The sequence below is a fragment of the Carassius gibelio genome, chromosome A22 (genome assembly GCF_023724105.1).
Source record: "Carassius gibelio isolate Cgi1373 ecotype wild population from Czech Republic chromosome A22, carGib1.2-hapl.c, whole genome shotgun sequence".
In the NCBI taxonomy this organism is placed as follows: Eukaryota; Metazoa; Chordata; class Actinopteri; order Cypriniformes; family Cyprinidae; genus Carassius; species Carassius gibelio.
Window position 1 is genome coordinate 21,272,626 of NC_068392.1, and position 23,663 is coordinate 21,296,288.

Genomic DNA, 23,663 nt, shown 5'->3' on the forward strand with positions numbered 1-23,663 from the left:
TAATGAAAAATTGAAGGGTAATATTTAAAAAAAATAAATTAAATATATATTCAGATGTGTGCTGCACATTTTGTGTAGGACTGTTTCCTGATTCTGGGAGAGAAGACTATAATGCCAGTAGCTGTTTCTATAAAGTGGGGCAATTTCAACTTTGCAAGGACAGTCTGGCGTTTCACAGCCTGATTTGATGATCGTAAAGGACATTAATGATTCAAACAGGAGTTCTGAGCAGTGTAGAGTAGTGCTTTTTGTTTCTCCAATCACAAATGCAGACATGGTTTTATGTTTACGCGACGTGTAAGTTATTATAACCAGTAATTATGTCCTCACTGGATACAACAAAAGCCTCATTTGTAATAGGCTTCATTGGTTTCGTCTCGTCATGCACAACATCACACGCTTGAGGTACTGAGCCAATCACAAGCACTGAATAGCTGGCCAATCAGCATACACCTCACTTTTTCAGAACGATGAGCTTTGTTTCTGAAAGGCGGGGCATAGAGGAGAAACAATAATGTACATTATGTGGAAAATAATGTGTTTTTTTTAACCTTAAACCAAATAAATACTTTGCATTACACCAAATACATAAAATGATGTTCTTTTTAGCAATGTCATAGGACCCTTTTAAAACATGCATTTTAATGCATGGCATTAGGAATTAACAAGTTTAGCAAAAAAGAACATGAGAAACATTAAAAGTCTTACAATATTTCTTTCAAAGCAAATCAATCTTTCAGCTGAATGTATTCAGTAAGCTTGAACTCATTGTGAAGTGGTCCTCTTATACTCTTTTATAAAGTCTTGATTTTGTTTTGGGGTTGTACTAGAACAGATTCTCATACTAGGTTGTTAGAAAAACACATTTTTTTCACATATTTCACAATATTACAACACCTCTCTCCCCAGTCTGGCATAAATAGTTCCTGTATCAAATGAAGGCCCCCCTTCTTGAATACGAGATGTGTGGTGATTGGTTAGCTGGGTCAGTAGTAAATTAATTTGAGCGTGATTTAAACCCAAATGATTGTAACCAAACAGCAACATTAAAGACTAACTAAAATTGAAAGTGAAAAAGCATAATAATATAATAACCTTTAATAAACTGTTTTTACAGTGAACTCAAGTTAATGAGAGGCTGTTCACTTTAAATGCATTTGACACATTTAAGACCAGCTGTTGTTGTACATGGTCAATTAGAGCTCATCTTTATCTAAATTGATCAGTCTTTGACTGGTCAAACCGATGGGCATTGGGCAGTTTTGTTATTGTTGCTCCATAACCGTTTATTCTCCATGACAACCAGCAGCATGGGGAGTGATTATTATCTACATCCTGAAGTGTGAACAATAGAGCAGGTGAAAGACTGCTGCTCACGACCCACGAACAACACCCACTGTATCGCCATCATGTATTATTAGATTCAGGTCTCGTAGTAAATAAAGTATTCATGCACTGAAACTCTTAATATCGGACTTTGCTCTCATTGGAACAAATGAGATCTTTTAAATAAATTGGCTGATCTGGTTTCCTGTGGTATATCTATTCTTGTTTTATGTTGTATATACCATGGTAATGAACAAATGTTGAACATGAAACAAGATATTTGAAAGAATGTTGTTAACCAAACAGATGCTACTAGCCATTGACTTACATAGTAAGAAAAACTACAGTAACTGTTTGGTTAACATCATTCTGTTAAATGTCTTGTGTTCAGCAGAATTAAGAAATTCAAACTGGTTTGGAAGAACATGAGAGTGAGTAAATTATGACATCATTTCCAGTGAAGGGCAAGCTATGCCTTTTAATACTCAAAAAATCCTCAGTTGTGAAGCAAATTCAATTTAAGGTGTAAAGCGTCTCTATAAAGAAAGCTCAGTTAAGTTCAGTGTTGATTCAGTTTAGTTCAGTAATAGTATCAATGATGCAAAGTTCATCAGTGATAAAAAACAATTCAACTATAAAACTGCTTTACAGAAAACAATATATAACATCACTTCGACACACAAACTGCAGCACATTTGAGCGATTCTTTTTCTCCATTCCCCACCAAACCCGCTGAAGAAACATTCACATGAAGTACTGCTGCTTTCATCCTCCGATTCCACTCAATGACAAAGAAAGTCATCATGATGCAACTGAACTTAGGGAAAATGTTCATTATTCACCCAAAAAACAATCTAAACTGTTTAAAGAAAAAAATTAAATGCATTTAGAAATATAACGTTTAGGGGAATCAATGTAAAAGTTGCAACAGTTATGTAACAACAGAAATCAAAACCGCTTCCATATGTAGACCAACTCTAAACAAACAACCAAATAAACAAAACAATCATCCTTTATCCCTTATTTAGTACAGTTATTAAAAATTAATCAATAAATACTTTAAACAAAAACTAACAACAACAATTTATAGAGAAAGAAAAATACGTAAACATACTCCTGTTTACATAACATCAGATGCCCTGTAGCAAGTAAAGGAAGTTCTTTCATTTCACAGATGAAATGGAGAGCAAATGGAGTTTGTTGTTTTATTATTATTATTATTATTAATTTCTATTTCAGTTCTAGTTTCGGTTACTTTAGAGCTTCAACAAACTAAATGAAAATGTGAAATATTGCTTTAGCATTTAGCTGTAAAACCTCTTAAAAAACGTATTTCAATTAACAATTATTTCCAATGATTTAGTTTTAGTTAAAGACAATAACCCTGGTCTCCTGGTGTTTCTCCCGACTAGATGACCCCAGTAATTACGTGTCTGCTTTTATAGTATGTTGAGAACAATGTCCCAGACTGTGCTTACATTTGCCAAGATACCAAATCTGCAATCAGAAGTCCGAGATATCCAAATAAGAAATTCCCAAATCAAAAGACCTGTGTTATGTGATCCACATTCATTACTTCTGAAGAGCAGCCAGTGAGTGATATGATGTTCGCTCACCTTCTGATGGATGAAAAGGCAGCACCCCATCATTGGGCTTCACAGCAGAAGTCCTCAGACCTACAACCCCCCGAAAACACCTTTACAATTTCCCTCCGTGGACCACTGTCACCTGTCTAATCCTCAGCCATGTGTGTCTACAGATGTGTGTGTGTGTGTCCGTACACAGGAGAGCAGCAAACAGGATGTTCAGGGGGAAGTGTGTCGGGCTATATCAGGCCCAAGCCGGGCGCGAGCTCTCAGACCACATCTCTGCTTGTGTTTGTCTGAGGCCGGGTGGCATCGAACACCCCTTCAGTGAGAGGAACAGCATCCTGTTGCAGGGAAGAATAGTACACAATCGCTTTTCCTCCCTCCTCATCCACTTTATCCAGAGCTACTCAAACCCTCGTGTGATAAAGGTCTCGCAATTAAAGCCAGCAGAATTCACATTTCATTTTGGTTACTCTCTTAAAAGCACACTAGAAAGTTAAAAAATTTTCCCCTCTCTTTGAAACAATTATTGTCTAATTAATAACTGATGAAAGTGAAAGTGACGAAAGTGACGTGATATTCAGCCAAGTATGGTGACCCATACTCAGAATTTGTGCTCTGCATTTAACCCATCCGAAGTGCACACACACAGCAGTGAGCACACACACACACACTGTGAACACACACCCGGAGCAGTGGGCAGCCATTTATGCTGCGGCGCCCGGGGAGCAGTTGGGGGTTCGATGCCTTGCTCAAGTCATGGTATTGAAGGTGGAGAGAGAAGTGTACATGCACTCCCCCACCCACAATTCCTGCCGGCCCGGACCTTTCGATTGGTAGTCCGACTCTATAACCATTAGGCCACGACTTCCCTAACTGTATTGGTCTCTTCTGCTCACCAAGGCTGCATTAATTTGATCAGCAGTGAACTGTGATTACAATTTAAAAGAACAGTTTAATATTTGAATATATTTTATAATGTAATTTATTGCTGTGATCAAAGATGAAATTTCAGCACTACTACTGTCTCTTCAGTGTCCCATGATCCTTCAGAAGGATTAATAAACATATGATCCAATTATCAATGCTAAAAAGAGTTATTGCTGCTTAATAATTTTAAATAAATGATAAATGTAATACTTAGTTGAGCTGTACCTATACTGCCACAGCATAAGAGGTTTGTGTACACTTGCATAACAGGAAGCCAGAAAATCCCTGCTAAACACACTCTGTGGAAGTGAACGGTCTTCCTTTAAGCATTTCCTGTTGAAGGAGTGTGCTGTGTATCTGATGCTGATTTTAAGGCATGCTGAAATTGATCATGTTTACGTGATGAACATACATGAATTACCAGGGGGATTTTCTTAGATTTGTTTTGTTTCTGTCCAAACTGAAACTGTTGCTGGCTATTTTAAGTCTTAATTGTGAATACTGACGATACAAGTGACATTTATTTATATAACGGCTTGTATAATACAGATTGTTTCAAAGCAGCTTTTCAGTATAAAACAGGAAAATAATGGTGTTAACGTCACAAAATGAATAAATTATGAAGAGGATTCAATTTCAGCTATAATTCCGCTCTATGAAAGACAATAATGTCAATATTTAGCTCAGGTTAATAATAACAGTTCAATAACAGTGTCAATGTTGCAAAGTTCATCAGTGATAAAGCAGCTCTATATTAGACAATAGTGTAATTAATCAGTTCAGTGTTGATTCAGCTCAGTAACAGTGCAAAGTTCATCATTTATGAAACCAGTTCAGTTCAGCTATGTATTAGCAGCACTAAATATTGTCATCATTCGGCTCAGTTCAGTCCAAGTTTCTCATACAACGGTGTCAGTGCAGTCAAATCGTTAATATTACTAATACTAATTGTCTTTTAAGCAAATTTTATTTGTATAGCACTTCATAATACACATTCTATAAAAAAACAACTTAAGAGAGATTCATACAGTGTTAGTCTGTTTATATCTAAGCATATTTCAAACACAGACCTTCCACAGAGACAGACTCACTGTCTGAAAATGAAACTCTTCAGTGGTTTCGGGAGGATCCCCTATCCTGGCGAGGAAGGGTGTCTGAGTCTGGGATGCCTCAAGGTTCAGTGTTAGGTCCCCTCCTCTTCTCTACACAACCTCACTGGGCACAATCATAAAGGTAGACATCCTCTGTCACTGGTACACAAATTACCTCTCTTGATACAACAGCACAGGTCTATTTCTCCTTCCAAACTGACAACCCCACCATCTAAGCTTGTATGTCAGCCTGTCTAGCCTGCATGAAGAAACACCATTATCAGCTCAACCTTCAAGCCAGCCAACACATTATTCGAACATAACATCACTGTATAGCTGAACTGAACTGAAATGCCACATCTACTCATCTATGATCAGCTTGGACTCACAATGATTTTGGACAAAACCTTCTTGTCTCAATATTACACACAGCTTCAAGCAGTTTTTTTTCTCATCTGAGCTGGACTTGTTTATTTGTTTTTTTATATATAAAAATATACAGGACAGACCAAAAGTTTGGACACACCTTCTCATTCAAAGAGTTTTCTTTATTTTCATGACTATGTAAATTGTAGAGTCACACTGAAGGCATCAAGGGCTATTTAACCAAGAAGGAGAGTGATGGGGTGCTGCGCCAGATGACCTGGCCTCCACAGTCACCGGACCTGAACCCAATCCAGATGGTTTAGGGGTGAGCTGGACCGCAGACAGAAGGCAAAAGGGCCAACAAGTGCTAAGCATCTCTCTGGGAACTCCTTCAAGACTGTTGGAAGACCATTTCAGGTGACTACCTCTTGAAGCTCATCAAGAGAAAGCCAAGAGTGTGCAAAGCAGTAATCAAAGCAAACGGTGGCTACTTTGAAGAACCTACAATATGACATATTTTCAGTTGTTTCACACTTTTTTGTGATGTATATAATTCCATATATAATTCCACATGTGTTAATTCATAGTTTTGATGCCTTCAGCGTGAATCTACTATTTTCATAGTCATGAAAATAAAGAAAACTCTTTGAATGAGAAGGTGTGTCCAAACTTTTGGTCTGTACTGTATATTATTGGCAAATGTAAAAGTTCTTTCACACCAAAAATGAAATGAATAAGCCTTAGGCTGAAGAAAGTTTTAATTCATGCCTGTAGACGCCTTTCAGCTGTGCTGCCATACTGGATTGCATGAAGTAAGCAGGAGAAGAAAGTTTAACACTCTTCTGCAATTAAAAAAAAAAATGAAAAAAAGTAAATTTTATCTAATATAATTTTTGTTTATTCGATATGATTGAATTGGATCATCGAAGGTCAGCAGTAAAGACACTGGTTAATAAAATGGGAGTAATATTGCAGAATGGGACACATATTGCAGCTTTGCATCATATTCTGAGTTTGCATTTAGCTGTTTTTATTCAATTTGGGGAATACTGAACCTGTTTTTGTGTAGGTGAGAGGAGTAAATGCATTTTCATATTTAGTTTAGAATTACAGTAAGATCATGTTCACTCAACTCCTCTGCACTCACTCCCGAAAATAAGTAACTGACTTTACTTATTTGAAAAACTAATTTTCAAGAAAAAATTTAAAGGAATGCATTACTTTACTTTTTCTGATTACATACAGTAACTCACTTCACATGTAATGCATTACCTTCAACACTGCCAGAGAACACAGAGAATAACAACCGAACGAAACCGTGTTTAGTGTACCAGCTTTACTACATGAGGATATTACCGACTGCACCGTCAGAATCCATCTACAGTGGACAGTAATGTGATCACCAGCTGTTCAGAGATGAACAACAGACTGAAGCGAACCCTACAATACTGGAAACTTCATATGAAACAGAGAGAGAGAGAGACTTTGACTTCAATAAATTCAATAAAACATAAGAGACCTATATTAAAAAAAAAAAAAAAAAAAATTAATTTAAAAAATCAAATAAAAAGATAAATAGATAAAAATAAATATAAAAACCTTAAACACTCAAAAATTAAACACTAAATCTCCCTGATCATCAGCTTCACATAAAAAACCATCAACACCCCACACATGAAAAAAACAATTGACATTATTAATGAGGCTATAAAAAGCATATTCCATAATTAGTCTTCTTTATAAACCCTCTCATCATCAGAACAGCATACACATTATCCCTCCCTTCTACTTTATTTTCCCTTGTACACCAGATTGCCAACTTTGCTGCACCATATAAGAACTTTAATAAAAACAACTTTAGATTTTTCTTTGTTTTAAATATTAAGGACCAAAAATAAACAATCATTGATTAAAATTCCCTGTAAACTGTACACTCCAGCTTTCCATTAAGCCCAAAATTTGATCCAAATGTGGAGATTCAATAAAAATATGGAAAACAGTTTCAGACACCCCACAAAAAGGACAACCCTCATCATCTGAAATATTAAGGAGTGCTTTGTGTGTGTTTGTAGCTAAAATCCCATGTACAACTCTCCACTGAAGATCACCCACCCTCTTTTCAATGGCTCTTTTGTACAGGGACCGCCAGCTACCTTTCGGGGAAGAGTCTGATTCAAACACTGTTGTCCATTTAATATCTCTTACATTTTTTAGACGTTGATCGTTAGTGGTTTTTACACATGCCTCCATCATTAAAACTCTCCACATGAGAAACTTTTTATAAAATCCCTTATTGGAGCAGGGAAGACCTCCTCAAGATCATGTAACAACTTCTCAATTATGTGTTCAGACCTGAATCCCAGCATACGCAGTGTTGAGAAGGTTACTTTGGAAATGTAATAGGTTACAGATTACAAGTTACCTTGTTTAAAATGTAATAGTAGTGTAACTTTTTTAATTACTTTAATAAAGTAATGTAACTAATTACTTTTGAGTACTTTTTGATTACTTTTCTAAATTTCTAATGAATGTTTATTTGCAACTGTTAATCATTTTCAAATATTTACACCATGCAGGTTTAACCTTAAAGCAGTGCTCGATACTGTCAGACTTTCACCATCCTTTACTGTTTATAGATACTGTTTTTGAAACCAAATCTTTGCATAACTACATGAAACACTGCATCTAGCAATGGTTTTGGGAAAACAAAGCATATTCATCAACTCAAATATGGTTATCTAATAAGCATGTGTCCTATTTTGTGTACTAAACTCCTGAAACATTGGTGTCTTTTTGAAACACTGCTGTCTCTTTGTATATGATGATAGTTTCTCAAAATAAGTAAAATGCTCATGAAGTGACTCACAGCAGTTCTAGAGATTATGTTTGTGTTTATGTTTGTGGCAGAGGCTGAAAGTAGGCCACTGTGTAGAAAAGGAAACCGAATGTCTGCGCCATTCATTTCCACGAGGGGTGGACTGGGGGAAAAATAGGCTTGAAAATCTCACACTCATACACACAACACATTCTGAAGCATGGACAACACTATATTGTGTATGGTCCTGACATGAAAAAGATTTATATCCTTATGTTGGGGATATGCAACGTAATTAAGAGTTCTCTCCTGAACTGCACCTTCACTCCCATTATCCATACATCCTCTCACGACTTTAATACTGAAGATTTTGATTTGACTTTTACCATGTTTTGTAAGTGCATTTTTGTTTTTTGGCAAATTAATTACAAATTGTATTTATTTTTACTACAAATTACATGGTTAAACTACCATACCATAGGCTAAATTAGTTTTCCTAAGGGTTGTGTTTTTGTCTGCACTAGCTAAACCCCTAAACCTATGATAAAATATGTCAGCTAAATTACTACTGTAACATTACAATAGATAACAATGATGTAGTTTATACAGTATTCTGAGTGAGTGTGAGCAATGTGCTGCTGCTGCTTGACTAAGTGAACAAATACAAAACTACAGTAGCATCTTTAGATGAAACTGACCTGCATTTGAACCCTGAACAGTAGTTTTGCTTTTCTGCTCCAGCTGTGCGCTTCCACAGTCCACTCATTCTCTCTCTGTCGCATTGATTAAACTGAGTCTGATCCAAACCGTTCGGCGGAGGCGCGGAGAGCCCAAACATTGCCAGTCACGACTAACCGATTCATGATTTATTAGAGATTTAATTATCGAATGGCGGATTCGGAAATAATCGCTTTAGTACTTTCGGCGTGCAATTATACAATAAAAATATTAAAATAGAGGCCCAAATCGTCTTCCAGGCCACCGGGAATTGTCCCGGGTTTCCTGATGTCCAGTCAGCACACAGAACGTGCAGGATTCATAGATTTACATTTTGCAGCCTAATATTCACAGACACTCCCATATTGTGTTTTGATTCAAGTAAATAAAAAAAGTGTACTGACCTACTTTTGATTTATTCGTCCAAAATGTGGCATATTCCGTCCGCGTTAGGATGAATTACGTTTTTATGACTCGATTCTACGAACCAGTGTGTGTTTACCGTATCGCAGAGATTATTCGTATGTCTGAGTGCAATTTGGAAAATAAATAAACTGAATGCGGATGTGAGCAAATATTCAAATGTAATCCCTTTGTAATCGTTAAAATTTTCATAACTAATTTAATTACTCATTTTTTCTTAGTAACTGTAACTGATTACGGTTACATTTATTTTGTAATTAAATTACGTAACGCCGTTACATGTAATTAGTTACTCCCCAACACTGAGCATACGTGTCAAAACCTCATAAATAGACCTTTTGGGTGTACAATATGTTTGGTCTTTCTGTATTAACACATCAAGAACACATTTAAGTCTGTTTGCCAAAAACTTTGATAAAATGTTATAATCAGAACATAAAACAGCAACTGGTCTCCAGTTTTTAGCAAACAAAGATCTCCCTTCTTAGGAATCAGAGAGAGCGCTCGTTGATAACGAGAATATAATCTTTGCTTCGTAACTTTCCTGTAAAACTTGTAAAAAGTCTCTTCCAATTTTCCCCAAAACGTTTGGTAAAATTCTGCTGGAATTCCATCAATTCCTGGTGCACGACCAGATGAGAGTTGATTCACTGCTTTTGTAACTTCCTCAAACGTCAGATCAGAGTCTGAGTTCTTTGCATTTCCTTCATCCAGCGTAGGCAAGTTATTAAAAAGTTCATCTGCAACAATGTTTCCGGTGCATTCTGTAGCATATAAGTCCACAGCCAGTCTCCTCATTTCCAAAGGATCTGAGGTCAGATTTCCATCAGGTGTACGTAATGCATGCATAGAATTAGTAGGATTACACTTCTTATTCAAGTTGAACATTTTTTTTTGTAGGAGCATCCATATCCTGTAAGGATACAAAATGTGAACTAACAAGAGCCCTTTTAACTCTTTTGTTTAGCATATTACTTAACTCTCGTCTCCTCTGACTAAGATCTTCTCGTAGATTCATATCATTTTGATCAATTAACATTCTGATTTTTTTAAATATTATTCTTCATCATTTTTCTATTTCATATTTAATTTTACAGGAAGTGTGTGCCACAAATTGTTGACAGAAAAGCTTAATCTGAGTTTTTCCTATCTCCCACCGCTGAAGAAGATTATCATAATCATTTTTTGCCTCAACCCAACAATTCCAAAACAATTTAAAATTCTCATAGAAATTTACATCTTGAATTAATTTAATATCAAAACGCCAATAAAAGAACTGTGGTTTTGTTTCTGATAAAATAACATTCACAGTAATAAGCTGATGATCAGAGATAATACATGGTGTGATATAAGCCCCTATTACTCTATTGCACTGATTATTATATTAATAAAATCGATCTAAACGTGCTGCACTAATTCTACCTACTGCTGCTTTAATCCAACTGTTGCCTAACATTTTTATTTTTTTCTCTCCACACATCTACAAACCCTAACTGAGTAATCATTGCTTTTAAAACTTTAGCAGAAGCAGGATGCGGTTCTTCTCCATTCCTATCAATAACAAAGTCAAGGGTGCAATTAAAGTCTCCACCAATTATTAAAAATTCCTCTTGGGAAAGGGATACAAGAGTATTTTTTAGCATCTCAAAAAACTTAATTCGCACTAATCTCTTTTAGTTATATAGTTTCTTTTAGTAATAACCATTTATTTCTATCCCTAATCCCATTTACATTAAGAGACCCCACTCTTAGGACATCCATAATAAGATAGGACAGGGAAAGGAAAAAAAAACAGTAGTATGAGAAGAAAACCAAAGCAAAGACTGAGACCCATTGTGCACTTATTTCAGTCTACACTTCACTGCCCGGCGTTTCGCCCTGACCGGTTTTGCTCCTTGCCTAATTGCGGTTAAGTATTTTTTTAACCTAAACCTTTTCTGCTGAGATAACACTTCTAGGCTACATTCTTGTCTTACTTTCATAACAGATAACACAAATTTATCTAAATCTGGAAAAAAAAAAACGTACCAATTTCAATTTTTTTTACCCTTTGTCTCGTCCAAGAATGCATTAATCTGCTCAACCAAATACAAATCACTCCCGCAATTAGCCACATCAAAGTCAGCACATGAATCATCATCTCTACAGCTTTCTACCGTCTTTTCTGACAAATCATCAAATTCTTCACTTTGCCCATCAGGTAAAACATCTCCCTTACTAACAACAGCTACAACTTGGAAGCTCAGCATCATTCACAATACTATCAGAAGCACTATGCCTTACCTCAATGATACTATCTGCCTTTTCAGGTAGCGATGTATTTTCTGTCACAATCTGTGGCCTATTGACTGGGCCTTCCTCTTCATGATTACGCACTTTGTGCAGACAAGTGAACCGTTTGTGCCCGAAATCCCTGCACTCAAAGCACTGTAAAGTTTCTGTAGTAGATACACCATATATAAGCCCTCTCCATGAGATACCCGGAAAGACACATCAAGCGATTTAGTGGGAGAGCTCAAAAACATGCAAACATGTCTTCTAAAAGATAGCACATGTTTAAGTGCAGGTTCTTACAACCCGACAAAATTTATTTTACAGCACCGGCAATTTTGCCGAATCTAGTCAGCTCTTTAATAATACTCTCATTACCAACGAACGTGGGTACATTAGAGATGACAATTTTAGTTGCTGGTGCAGACAGTGTAATAGGCACGTGCGTTTGATTGATCTACATTCCGCTTTCAATCAAGGTTTTCACCTGATTTTCAATTTTAAAAAAAACGACTACTGCCTTATTCATTCTTTAAGCCGAACTAATATTTTCATGACCAACTTTGGCTCCAGCAAGGAGAACATCCTCAATACACTGTAAAAAAAAAATCCAACTTACATTTTGTTTTACAAAATCACTTTTTCAAGTTTATACAACAATTTAACATTAAAAAAGTTGAGATTACACAGAAAATTAAGTAAAATAGAAATTTTGATCAACTTGTTTTACCAAATTAATATTTAAAGTTGGAACAACTAACAACTTTAAGTTGGTTATTAGTATTGCCCACAAAGGCTGATGAGCATGCGCAGTTCAATCACTTTTTTTTTTTTTTATATATATATACGCCATTTTCATTTCTCCCGCTTCATATTCGAATTGCCTCAAGCAGCGCTGGTTTGTTCCATCATTGTGATCGCTCCGGTAAGTGTAGTTCTGTGTGTATCAATTCACGATACGATTTAAATGAAATTTGTTAACAATATGCATTTCTTTATAACATGGTTGACTTCAAGTTAGTTCAATTTTCCCAGAGTTGCCTCAGGTCAGACGGAGCCTGTTTTTTCCGACAGTGTAATTTAAACATTAACGTACTCGCTCTTGTAATTTAAATGCTATTGTTTATATAATAAATTACGATAAAATCCCCTTCAAAATATGTGGTTTTGTACAGACTCAGGCGGTGCCCGTTTAATGTTATTCCATCGGCAAATGTGATCACTGGGTACTTGTCACTATTTTTTTTTGGTGTTTTTTTTTTTTTTGTAACGTTATCAGAGTACGATATGATTTTAATAAAATTTGAAATTTGTCACGATATTAGATTTTTCATATCACGGTTATTGTGGCCATAAGAATTCACAATGTCGATATATTGTGATATCTATAGAAACCTTGGGGTGGGGAAGATATCAAGTCAAATTATTTTTTACTTTGTTTATTGAGTTTTTCTTTTTCACCCAACAAGCATAATATTGATACTGATAAACGCAGGGCACAAGACTCTGGCTTTCTCTATCTTCTTTGAAGCTCTTATGAAATAACAAGAGAGAAAATACTGTCAAGTTCAACAGTATGATGAATAAATATTAATGGTAACACTTTACAATAAGATGCCATTTGTTAACATTAATGTATTAACAAACATGAATGAACAATACATTTATTACACAATTTATTAATCTTTGTTAATGTTAATAAAAATCGAGCTATTCAATGTTCATGTTCATAGTACATTCATGTTAACAAACACAACTTGTGATTTTAACAATGCATTAGTAAATGCTGAAATCAGCATGAACTAAAATTAATAAATGCTGTGGAAATATTGTTCATTATTATTTATGTTATTTATATATGTTAACTAATGTAATTAACTAATGTTAACTAATGAACCTTATTGAAGAATGACCACAGATGAGGCATTTAAGTGCATGGCACTGTGACCGTAACATTTTACAGAGTTTAATGTAGCAATGTGGTCGCTCAGTTTTTCAAGATCCATTTTAATCGTGTAACTGTTCATAGATTTGAACAAAGAAATGAATTGTTACTACACACAGGCCGTATTGATTGCAAATACAAAAATAAGATGCGGTTCATATACTTAAGTAAATAATCACCCTTTACTTAAGTATATGAACACAGAAAACCGCTGTTAATAGGTTATATAATATTTCCCAGTCTATGACTAGTAAAATAATAACAACTTACTCTGATGAACACAGCTCTCCTCCATAGACAGTAAAAGAAAATGGACACAGCGACCCCATTGGAACTCAATTGAGACAAGTGAAGCCCATTTTTAGTGTTTTTTTGCACATCCATTTCTGACGCGCAGACTCAAACGAAGCTTGACGACGTCAGCAACCTGTCTGACAGATGTAAATCTTCTAGTGGCTGTGCGTGCAAACTGCCATCGTTAATCTTGCAGAGACGGCGAGCTTGAGCGGGGAGTTCTTTGTCGTGAGTGAGCAGGAGTAAGTATTCTGATTAATTATTTTGTATAGTATTTTAAAATGTAACGCCAGTACGCCATATTAAGTTAATTGCCTGCGAACTTCTCCTCCTGTCTGTACGGTAATGCAACAGAGAGTCGAGTGGTTATGACGCAATCATATATCAACAAATAATGGACAAACAGAGTCTTTAAACGCCTCAGATGTAAAGTTATTCACTGTCAAAGTGATGCCAAAATGAATGGGAGTCAATGGGAATGCTAACGCAAGTGAAGTTCTGCTACAAGATGGCGGAACGCGGCCGACTTCACCTTCCGGTCGAGTTCCTTGGGGCCTACTCTCCTCAGAGTAGCTGCGAGTGCTGCGCCTTCTTGTGTGACAGGTGTCAGAGTTAAGGCACGATACTGCCACCTGGGCACTCAACCAGGTACTGTTACCAAGTATTTACATGTGGAGAACTGTTCATTTTAAATATTGCGGTTATCACTAATACCGGTATATATCCTCATACACTAAATTAACATGATATTGATAATTGTTTATTTGAATATCATGGTTATCGTCAATACCGGTATATCGCGAGAGCCCTATTCACAATATGTGCTTCTGTACAACATTGGCGGCAAGTGAGTCATTTCAGGTTTCCTGCTTCATCCTCGAGTTGCATCGGGTCAGACGCCTCCGGTGTATTTTCTTTTTTTTTTATTTTCATTTTATTCATTTAAATTAATTGACATTTATGTGCTTGTTCAATGCAAAGTATTTGTTTAGCTATAAATCTGTGTACTTTAAATCTGAATCTGTATTTTTCTGTGTTTTTAAAAAGGCAAATAATTTAGGAGCTATTTTAAATCTTAAATTCATAGTTGGTTTTTAAAATTTGACATTTAATATTTGTGTTCTTGTTTGCTCTATGATGGTATTTTAATTTGTTGTCTAGCAATAAATTCATGTTTCCCTCGATTAATTATATATATATATATATATATATATATATATATATATATATATATATATATATATATAAAATCTCTATCATGTTTTTGACCAAATAATTAATTCTACCATTGTATTGTTTATTTATTCTCATTAGGGTGATGCAGTGCAAGAGATGCAACCTGAACACCCTGCTCAGGAGGTCCTTTTGAAGCATTACAGATTGCGCCACTATCAGGGAAGAAACCACCAACTACCCTGCCTTTACATGGATTGAGCCTGCTCTTTTAAAACAACTGGAGCGTTAAAGTCTCACCTGTCAAGATCACACAAGCAATTGTGTTCACGTGAGAGTCCCTTGACATTTAATTGTGAATTGTGTGACTTTAAGGACATTTGTAAAACACCTGATTACTTCAAACATATTAGGAGCCATTTTAAAAACCATGAAACTGTAAGGTGCCCTTTTAGCCACTGTGATTTTCCAACAAATCTGATTTCATCATTCAGTGGTCACAGAAGTCGGAAACATCGTAACTTTTCCATTACAGACTTCAGAGGAAATATTGTTATTCAAAATGCAGAACCAGAAGACAGTGGGCAACAAACTGGCCAGTTATTTCCTGGAGACAGCCCTCCTCATGAAAGGTACCCTCTTAAAGGGGAAAGTAGTTCTGTGCCTTATCTTGACGAGGCAACAGAATCAGAGTTTGAATCGGTGAATTATCTAACACTTGAAAGGAAATTGGCCTCTTTGTTTCTACGCATGCAAACTGTTTTGCATATTTCAAAGAGTGCAACGCAACAAATACTTTGTGAATTGAGTGATACTGTTTCATTGACCGAGTGTGCTGCAAAACAGTCAATCAAAAACATTCGGAGAAAGAATGAAGTGCTCACTGATGATCTAGCTGTTGATGAGATAATCAGTGCAATTTTTCATTTAAATCCACTGCTCACAAGCACCAGAAAAGGGGGAAGTCTTTCAACTGAATACAGAAGAAATGAATACTTAAGAGAAAATTTCACTGTCATTGACCCAATTGAATACTTTTATGATCAAGCACATAAGAACACGTTTGTGTATGTCCCATCATGTAAAACTATACAAGTTTTACTGAACAGGGATGATGTGTTTGAACAGCTTGTTTTTGATGACGGCACTTTTCCTGGGCAATACAGGTCATTTCGCGATGAGGAGTAATTCAAAACAAACAAACTTTTAGCAGCCCAAAACAGCATCTCTTTGGGTGCCTATATTGATGGCGTTGAAATTTGCAATCCATTAGGAACGTCAAAAAAAAAAATCCACAAAATAACAGCAGTGTATTGGGTGGTACTTAATTTGCCAGCCCAGTTCCGCTGAAGTCTTTCCACAATTCAGCTTGCTCTATTAGGGAAAACTGATGATGTGAAACAATTTGGCTTTGACAAATTCTTCGACCCCTTTCTAAAGGATTTACTCTTGAACAGGACACTATTTTGTGTTTGTGCTGACAATCTTGCAGCACATGGACTAGCTGGCTTTCAAGAAAGCTTTTGTGTTGAACACTTTTGTCGGTTTTGCCTAGCTAGCAAAAAGGAGATACAGACTAAAGATTGCAGTCATTTTGAACTGAGAAGAGTTGAATAGCACAATCTCACTTTAAATGAACTTCAGAAAAGCGATAGGAAAACAAGTCTTCTTGGCATTAAAAAAGAATGCATTCTGAGAAAGAATTAGTCATTCTTTCATGCAGTGACCGGCTTTTCGCCTGATGTCCTGCATGATTTTTCTGAGGGAAATGTCCCAGTTGAGATGTGTGTTTGTTTGAAGGAGTTGATTTCCCAAAAATACTTCACACTCAACGTTCTTAACACACGGATCAAGACTTTTCCTTTTAAGGATTCTGATAAAGTGAACAAGCCAAAGACTATTGACATAGCCAGCCTCAAAAAGGCAAGCATAGGTGAGAATGGGCACGAAAATTGGGCCCTGCGACGTCTGTTGCAACTTATAATTTGGAAACCTTGTGCCTGAAAATGCAGCTCCTTGGGAGATTTTGATGGATTTAAGAGAAATTGTTGAGTTGTTATGCGATGAATCTTTGTGTTTTTTTTAGAGAGAAAACTCGATGATCACAGGGACTTTCTGCTCAAAACATTTCCAGAAATGCCACTAAAGCCCAAGCATCATTATGCTGAACATTATCCCCATTTAATCCGTTGATTTGGGCCACTGTCAGAGCTTTGGACCATGAGATTTGAGTCTAAGCACAGCTTTTTTAAAAAGGTTGTGCATGATAAGAATATTCTTGTTACCTTGGTCACAAAACATCAGCTCACAATGGCTCACTACTTTGATGGTCCAAGTTTCTCTCCTCCTCTGCATGTTGAACAACTGAAAGTTGTTAAAATAAATACTTTGAATGCAGCAGTCAAAAGTGAAGTGAAATAAAAGATATCCCCATAAAGAAATGGTATCTCTAGCTTCTAGTGTGAAATTTCAAGGGATCCACTACAAGGAAGGCATAGTTTTATCAGCTGGGGAGTGCAGTGGTTGCCAGTTTCACAGAATAATGCACATTCTAGTGGACTGCAGCAAAGTGTCTTTCCTGTGCCAGAAGCTTTCCGCTTGGTATGTTGAGCACTATAGATGCTTTAAGATTGTTGAAACAACAGCTTTTATAGTGCTTGAACCTCAAGATCTGAATGATCATTACCCTTTGACAGCATACATGGCTGGAGGGAAAATGCTGATTGCTCTGAAGAGGTTTTTACTACATTGAAATTATTTAAATTGTGCCATGTTTAATGGGGCCCCTCTCTCTCTCTCTCTCTTTTTTTTTTGTCTCAGTTTCTTGGAGATGTTGCTACGAGTTATCCTGGCCCCTGATAACATTAGAAGGTTGCAGATTTCAGAAAACCTAGAGTCAGTTGACCAGCTAAAACTAATTCTCAAAGAGAAACTTCAACTTCAAAATGGTTTTGAGATTCAATTTGAGGACCCAGAGTTCCAAAATGAACTCTGCAATTTAATAAGGCAGTCTTAAAAATGATCTTCAATAATCGAAATGAAGAGTTGCTTTCCACATCCTCCCAGGACAATGCTAGTGTTTCATCATGTACTGTACCCCAACCTATTCCTCAACTGTGTTGATGCAACGAGAGATTGCAGAACGATGGCCCACCCCATTCCCCATTCCAGCATTTTCTTATGATGTAGAGTTACAGCTTGTCAAAGGAAATTAGGTGTATGAAAAAAACAAGACGCTTCTTAATGTCTCCAGAGATATGAGAATGGACATCTTGGACAAAATCGCCCAGGCCGTTTTTTTTTTTTCTTATAAGGCATATCCAATCACAAAAGAAATCGAGTCTGTGGCCTCAGCACCAACAGCAAAATACCAATGCCTGAAAGATCCAGGCCCCGGAACAGGGTATGATGGATGGACTGTCAGCATAACATACAAGTTAGGTAATTACGGATCCAAGTTAAGATCAGCAGGCTGCACAGAGGTCATGATCAACCAGAAGGAGGATGGAGCAAAGACCAAGCACCCTTTAAAGAGAGCCAGAAGATCAGAGGTGAATGTTGTACCTGATTATCCAGCTGATCATACCATTGACACTCTTGAAGCAGAGCAGAAAGCTTTGCAAGAAGAAATGAAGAAACGTCATTGTAATACGAAATTCATCAGCTCAAAGATGGAAATCACATTTTCACTCCGAAGGAAAGAAATAGTTGAAGAGCAGCCACTTGTTGGTGAGGTCATAAAAAGATGGCCAGGACTCTTCATCCTACAACAGGTAAATTGTTTTTATTTCTATTTGCTTATTTATTTTTAAGGTTGATAGGTAGCAGGTGTACAATGTTACAATTATGGTACAAAATCACATAATTCAGTTAGCTGTTTTGACTGTAAAAGACAATACACAGGGAAGCGCAAGCTTAGATATTGTGTATAGTTCTAATAAAAGGGATAGTCCACCCAAAAAAGACAAATTATCTCCCTCATGTTGTTTCAACCCTGTTTTTACTGATGAGATGCACATGAAAATCACATTCGTTTTTTTTTTTGCACAGCCCTAACATCTAGTTAACAAAGCTAAACAGCGTTGCCCTTTGTGTAATAGGTTACAGAAACTGTTAAACGCACCAACTTAAATAATAAAATACACTTACCGTTTGTGGTCCATAAACAACACCTTCTCCAGACAAAGAGGGAACTGCTCCATCTTTCAAGAATAATCTTTGTGTGAATCCAGCATTAAACTGATTGAGACTGAGCAAAATGAGCTGTACATAGTTTTACATGTGGATTATAATTTTCGGGAACCGAGTCTCTAAGTACTGCGTCCCACGGAAGCCCAAACAAAGGTGATTGGACTCAGAGATGAAAATATCAGCGTTTCAACGACATGACGAAAACACAAACGCAGCTCTTCCTCTTCTCCGTCGGAGCACAAAAAGACCATGCCCCCGTTTGTGTATTCATGTGGGCGGAGGTTAGTCAAAAAACTGTTTTAGTGATGTCATTACTGCAGGAACTAGAGGGAAGTAGTTCAAACGGGTCGTGAATTGTAGGCGAATTCTGTTAAATAAAATATCTCGCTTGGCATTGAACTTTGAGCTTTAGAATTTTACAGATATTATTTCTACTCTAACAACAACATTACCCACTAAAGTTTAAAACATGGAATCACGAAGAACGGGCCCTTTATTATATTATGATGATTAAACAAGCTGGTTGCCTTAAATTTTTAAGTTTGCTCAACTTCTGAGCAAACGTGTTCGCCTCCGGTGTACACCTGAAACCATTTCTGAGGGTGAGAGGCGACGCTAGCCCCGCGGGACGTCATGTTGCCTCACACTCACACCGAAATGACAATAAAAACCTACCCTAAAAAAGTGTTTTGAGAGGTGTAGGAAAATAGAGAAATAAAGAAAAACGAAAGAGGCAATATATAGCTTAAAGGAAACTGAAAAATGCCAGACGCTCTCCCACACACACACACACACTCGCTCCCAGCGTCCACTCCGACAGGAAGAGAGAGAAGAAACAAATGTAGAGGTTGCCAGAACCCAGAGGAGAAAGAATTAATGTTTGTTCCTGCAGAACATTAACAATTGTTTTGAAGGCTAAAAATTAGTCTGCAGGCCAGATTGTATTGCATTTTCATCTGTAAGTATTGTTTTCATTAAACACTCGCCTATATACAAAGTCAAATAAAGAGATAATGCTAACATTTGCATAAACTGATGATTAGGCCATTTCTCGGTTATAAATTATCTTGAGTTCTGTGTCATTGGGTACTTATGAAGGAAACACTAAAAAGCACATAAAAATGCCTCAAGGCATCATTCATTCAAGACAGACACAGACAGTTTTGCTAATATGAAACTTAAAACAAAAAGCTGCTTATTTTATTTTAAATTCAGCATTGTGAATTTATAAGAAACAGTTAAATAATTTTGTATCGTTTTCCTGCCGTCTGTGTTTAGCAGCTGTGTAAGATTCAATGCTGCTGTTATTTAATGTCGATACAGTCCTTCTTGTCATTCTGATTTTATAAGAAAGTGTTAAATAATTTTGGACAGTTACCTGCCCGCCGTGTTGGGTAAATAAATGGAGAGAGAAACAGAACCTCTAAAGACATAATTCAGTTTCAGTCTTTTTGTGTATTGAATATTCAGAAGAGATAAATTAAGTTTGCTTACTGCCAACAATGTAGGTGCATTTCTTTTAACTGGCCCATCCAATTTCTGGAGGCCCACCTACAATAAAAATCCTGGCACCGCTAGTGGCCAGACAGCAAAGAAACCTGGAGGTAGCGACTGTTGACATCGCTTGGTCTTGGAATAATTTGATGCCAAATTTTTATATTAGATTTCTGAATTTAGATTGCAGAATTTAGTATATTGCCCTATGAGCACAGTTTAAGACACTAATGTTAAGTGAAATAAGGGAGCCACATGAAAATGAAAAATCGCAGCATCACTGCTTTCTCTGTAATGATCAGCCAAGCCATATTGCTATCTCATTAAGTCATGAACCCAAAATGTCTTCATCACAGTGGAATCACATTAGCTGACCTTGTGGTTTTTAACAGAAATATGAGACCGATATCTCTTGGACATTTCAATGTGATTGTTTATGTGACAGCTCAAGGGAAGGGAGATTTTATAGAGTCTGAATCATCAGACATTGATACAGCGACACAACAAGTATTTATATTATTATTTTTTTCATTTATGTGTAATTAACAGTAAAACACTGAAAAATATTGATGTAAAGCTTTATTGAAAGTAATTTTGAAAAGCACACCCCTGCTGAAAAAGCCAGTATGAATTTTCATGGCTGTGCTGTTCCAGCAGTTTGTGTGTTGATCTGACCATGATTAGTTTTTTACCCAGGTTGTTTTGCTGGTTCTGAAGGAAAGTTAATGTTTTCATCTGGAAATGAGGAAATAAGTCATGTTGGTGTTTTGTTTCAGTATGGCGTTCATTTGTTTCACCAGGTTATCACTGGTAAATGTGGTTTGGAAAGTAACTTACGAGAAGAGATATCATGGAGAAACAGAAAATGAAAGGATATTCAGATATTCTCCCACCTTACAGACTAACATTATAAAGCTGAAAATTAACAGTTTTATTAGTTGACAATATTTGCTCCCTGAAACTGATTTAAGCAGACATCATTTGTCTTCTAACCATATGAAAACACATGCCATTCAGGCTAAACGCACAGTTCATTTAAAAATGCAGTCATTATTTCCTATCCCTCATGTCAATTAAACCTGTGCATGTGTCTTTCTTTAGTGGAATGGAAGACAGGATGTTGTGCTCAAAATTAGACCCCACTGACTTTCATTGTATGGACAAAAACACAGAGACAAATTATAAACTAAAAATACACTATTAAACTGTGTCCCAACCCTGGACATGGTGTAAACCCCGACAGGTCAGATTTTGAATGTGATTTTGGATCAGGATTGGGAGCAGTGCACTACTATGTTAGAGAACGCTGCAAACCAATAGTTTTCAAAGCTCAGAGGAAGAACACTTCTTGTTGCATACGCACTCTTCCTGTAAATGAACCACAAGAACAATATATCATCTGAACTCACCCCACTGAAGAGCCACGTCTCTGATGACGAGAGGAGAGAAAACGACTCCTTCCTCTGCAACATCGGCCTGGTGGGAGAAAACAACACAGAAACAGGATCACATGGATGGAGTGACGATCAGATTAAGCTCAGAGACCAACACAGACTCGCACAGAGACATGACGCAGTCTAAAGGTGAGGTTCAGGCTGTTTGATGAATTATCACAATCCAGCCATTTCAACAGAGCACTGCAGGAACGACATATTTTTGGAAGCCAGTTGGCATTTTATTACTTCATCGGTCATCCTGAGGTTAATGGACTTGAATTGGTGTTTGGTTAAATTGTCTGAAATAATGTTTGTGGCTGAAAAGTGTCCAAGTAGGAAGTCATGTTGGTCACAGTAATTCATTACACTGGTCAACAGCAAACTGCTTGGTTTGAAAGTAACTTCTGAGTGATTAAGGAACTTTAGACAAGCGATCCCATCCAGAAACTGAAAGATGATAGGGCTTTTCACTGCAGTTTTGTAAACAGATGGACAGTCTCTATGTGGCAGATGGGACAGGCTGAATGACCGTCTTCTGACCCAGAACCTCAGGTTATGACAGACACGGTGTTTTGTGCCACTGGCTACTGTGACAAGGTGCTGAGAAACAGCTTTTAGCTCATGCTTCTCCAAATAACTTTATCTGAACTTGCATCCACTCTGTTATCACACACGTGAGGTAGAAAACTGATAGAATGCCTAATTTTAAGAAAAAAAAATGAATTTACCACTAATGTTAGACTGATATATCCATTTATTGTCCAGAATATGACCAATTTAAGAATAAAGTATCAGCTCATAACTGTGCATACTTAGCTTTTTAGTAAAACCATTAGCTTAGTGTAGTTTGTCTCTAGTCTACATTTAACTTTTTACTTCTGCCAATTGAATTCAGGCTTCAAAATGCATAAAAGTTGTGTTCATTTGTACAAAACATGCAAGAGTCATAAACTTTTGTTTTCTGCAGTAGTTCAAAAGCCAATGGAAAATTTCTTAGCGGTAAACTGGGAAAATCAAAACATAAAATGAATAATCAACCACTAATTCAGATGTGTGTTTGGTTTTCCTGATCCCCTGCTACAAAACTAATTTGAAACTATCTGTATGATTATTTTAGAAAGGTCTGCTTTGGCAGGAGCCTTGGCTCACATTCCTCCCTCTGGCCTTTAGCTCCTCACTTGATCAGCATTTAAAGACGTCTCCCACTGAGACGGACACATTGTCCCACTCCAGACTGATCCTTTCTTCAAGCTACTGGTGCGACAGCATGATAACTTCATCCAGACTCTCACACACAGAACCATCTTCATGTATGAGCCAAAGGAGACTTACGCTTATGGAGAAGCTACAGATGCCATTAACAACAATTCCAATTAGTGCATGGTAAAAAACATATTAACAATACTACATTAAATATAGATTCCCACGGACAAGGATAAACAAGATTTGTGTGGAGAAATATTGATTGCCAAGAACATGAAACGGTCAAAATTCAAGAGCGTTAAGTATTAAGTAATAATCAACCATCACAACTGCATGTAAAATTAGTAAAAGAGCTCTTCACTGTCTGTTACAGTCAGTTTCACTAATTAATCTTTGTTT

At 36.7% G+C, this 23,663-nt stretch overlaps 1 protein-coding gene across 5 annotated transcripts in view; it reads right to left on the minus strand.

The window, feature by feature from the left end:
* The window catches only part of LOC127943313 (rho guanine nucleotide exchange factor 3), a 76,593-nt gene that overhangs the window by 28,564 nt on the left and 24,366 nt on the right, over positions 1-23,663 (minus strand). For 4 of the 5 annotated variants that reach the window (XM_052539678.1, XM_052539677.1, XM_052539680.1 and 1 more), the window contains exon 2: positions 22,035-22,101. In XM_052539678.1, the coding sequence (XP_052395638.1) occupies positions 22,035-22,101 (67 nt within the window). Of the gene's footprint in view, positions 1-2,942; positions 3,092-22,034; positions 22,102-23,663 lie in introns of those variants that run through there. The other variant, XM_052539682.1, reaches the window with a different exon arrangement.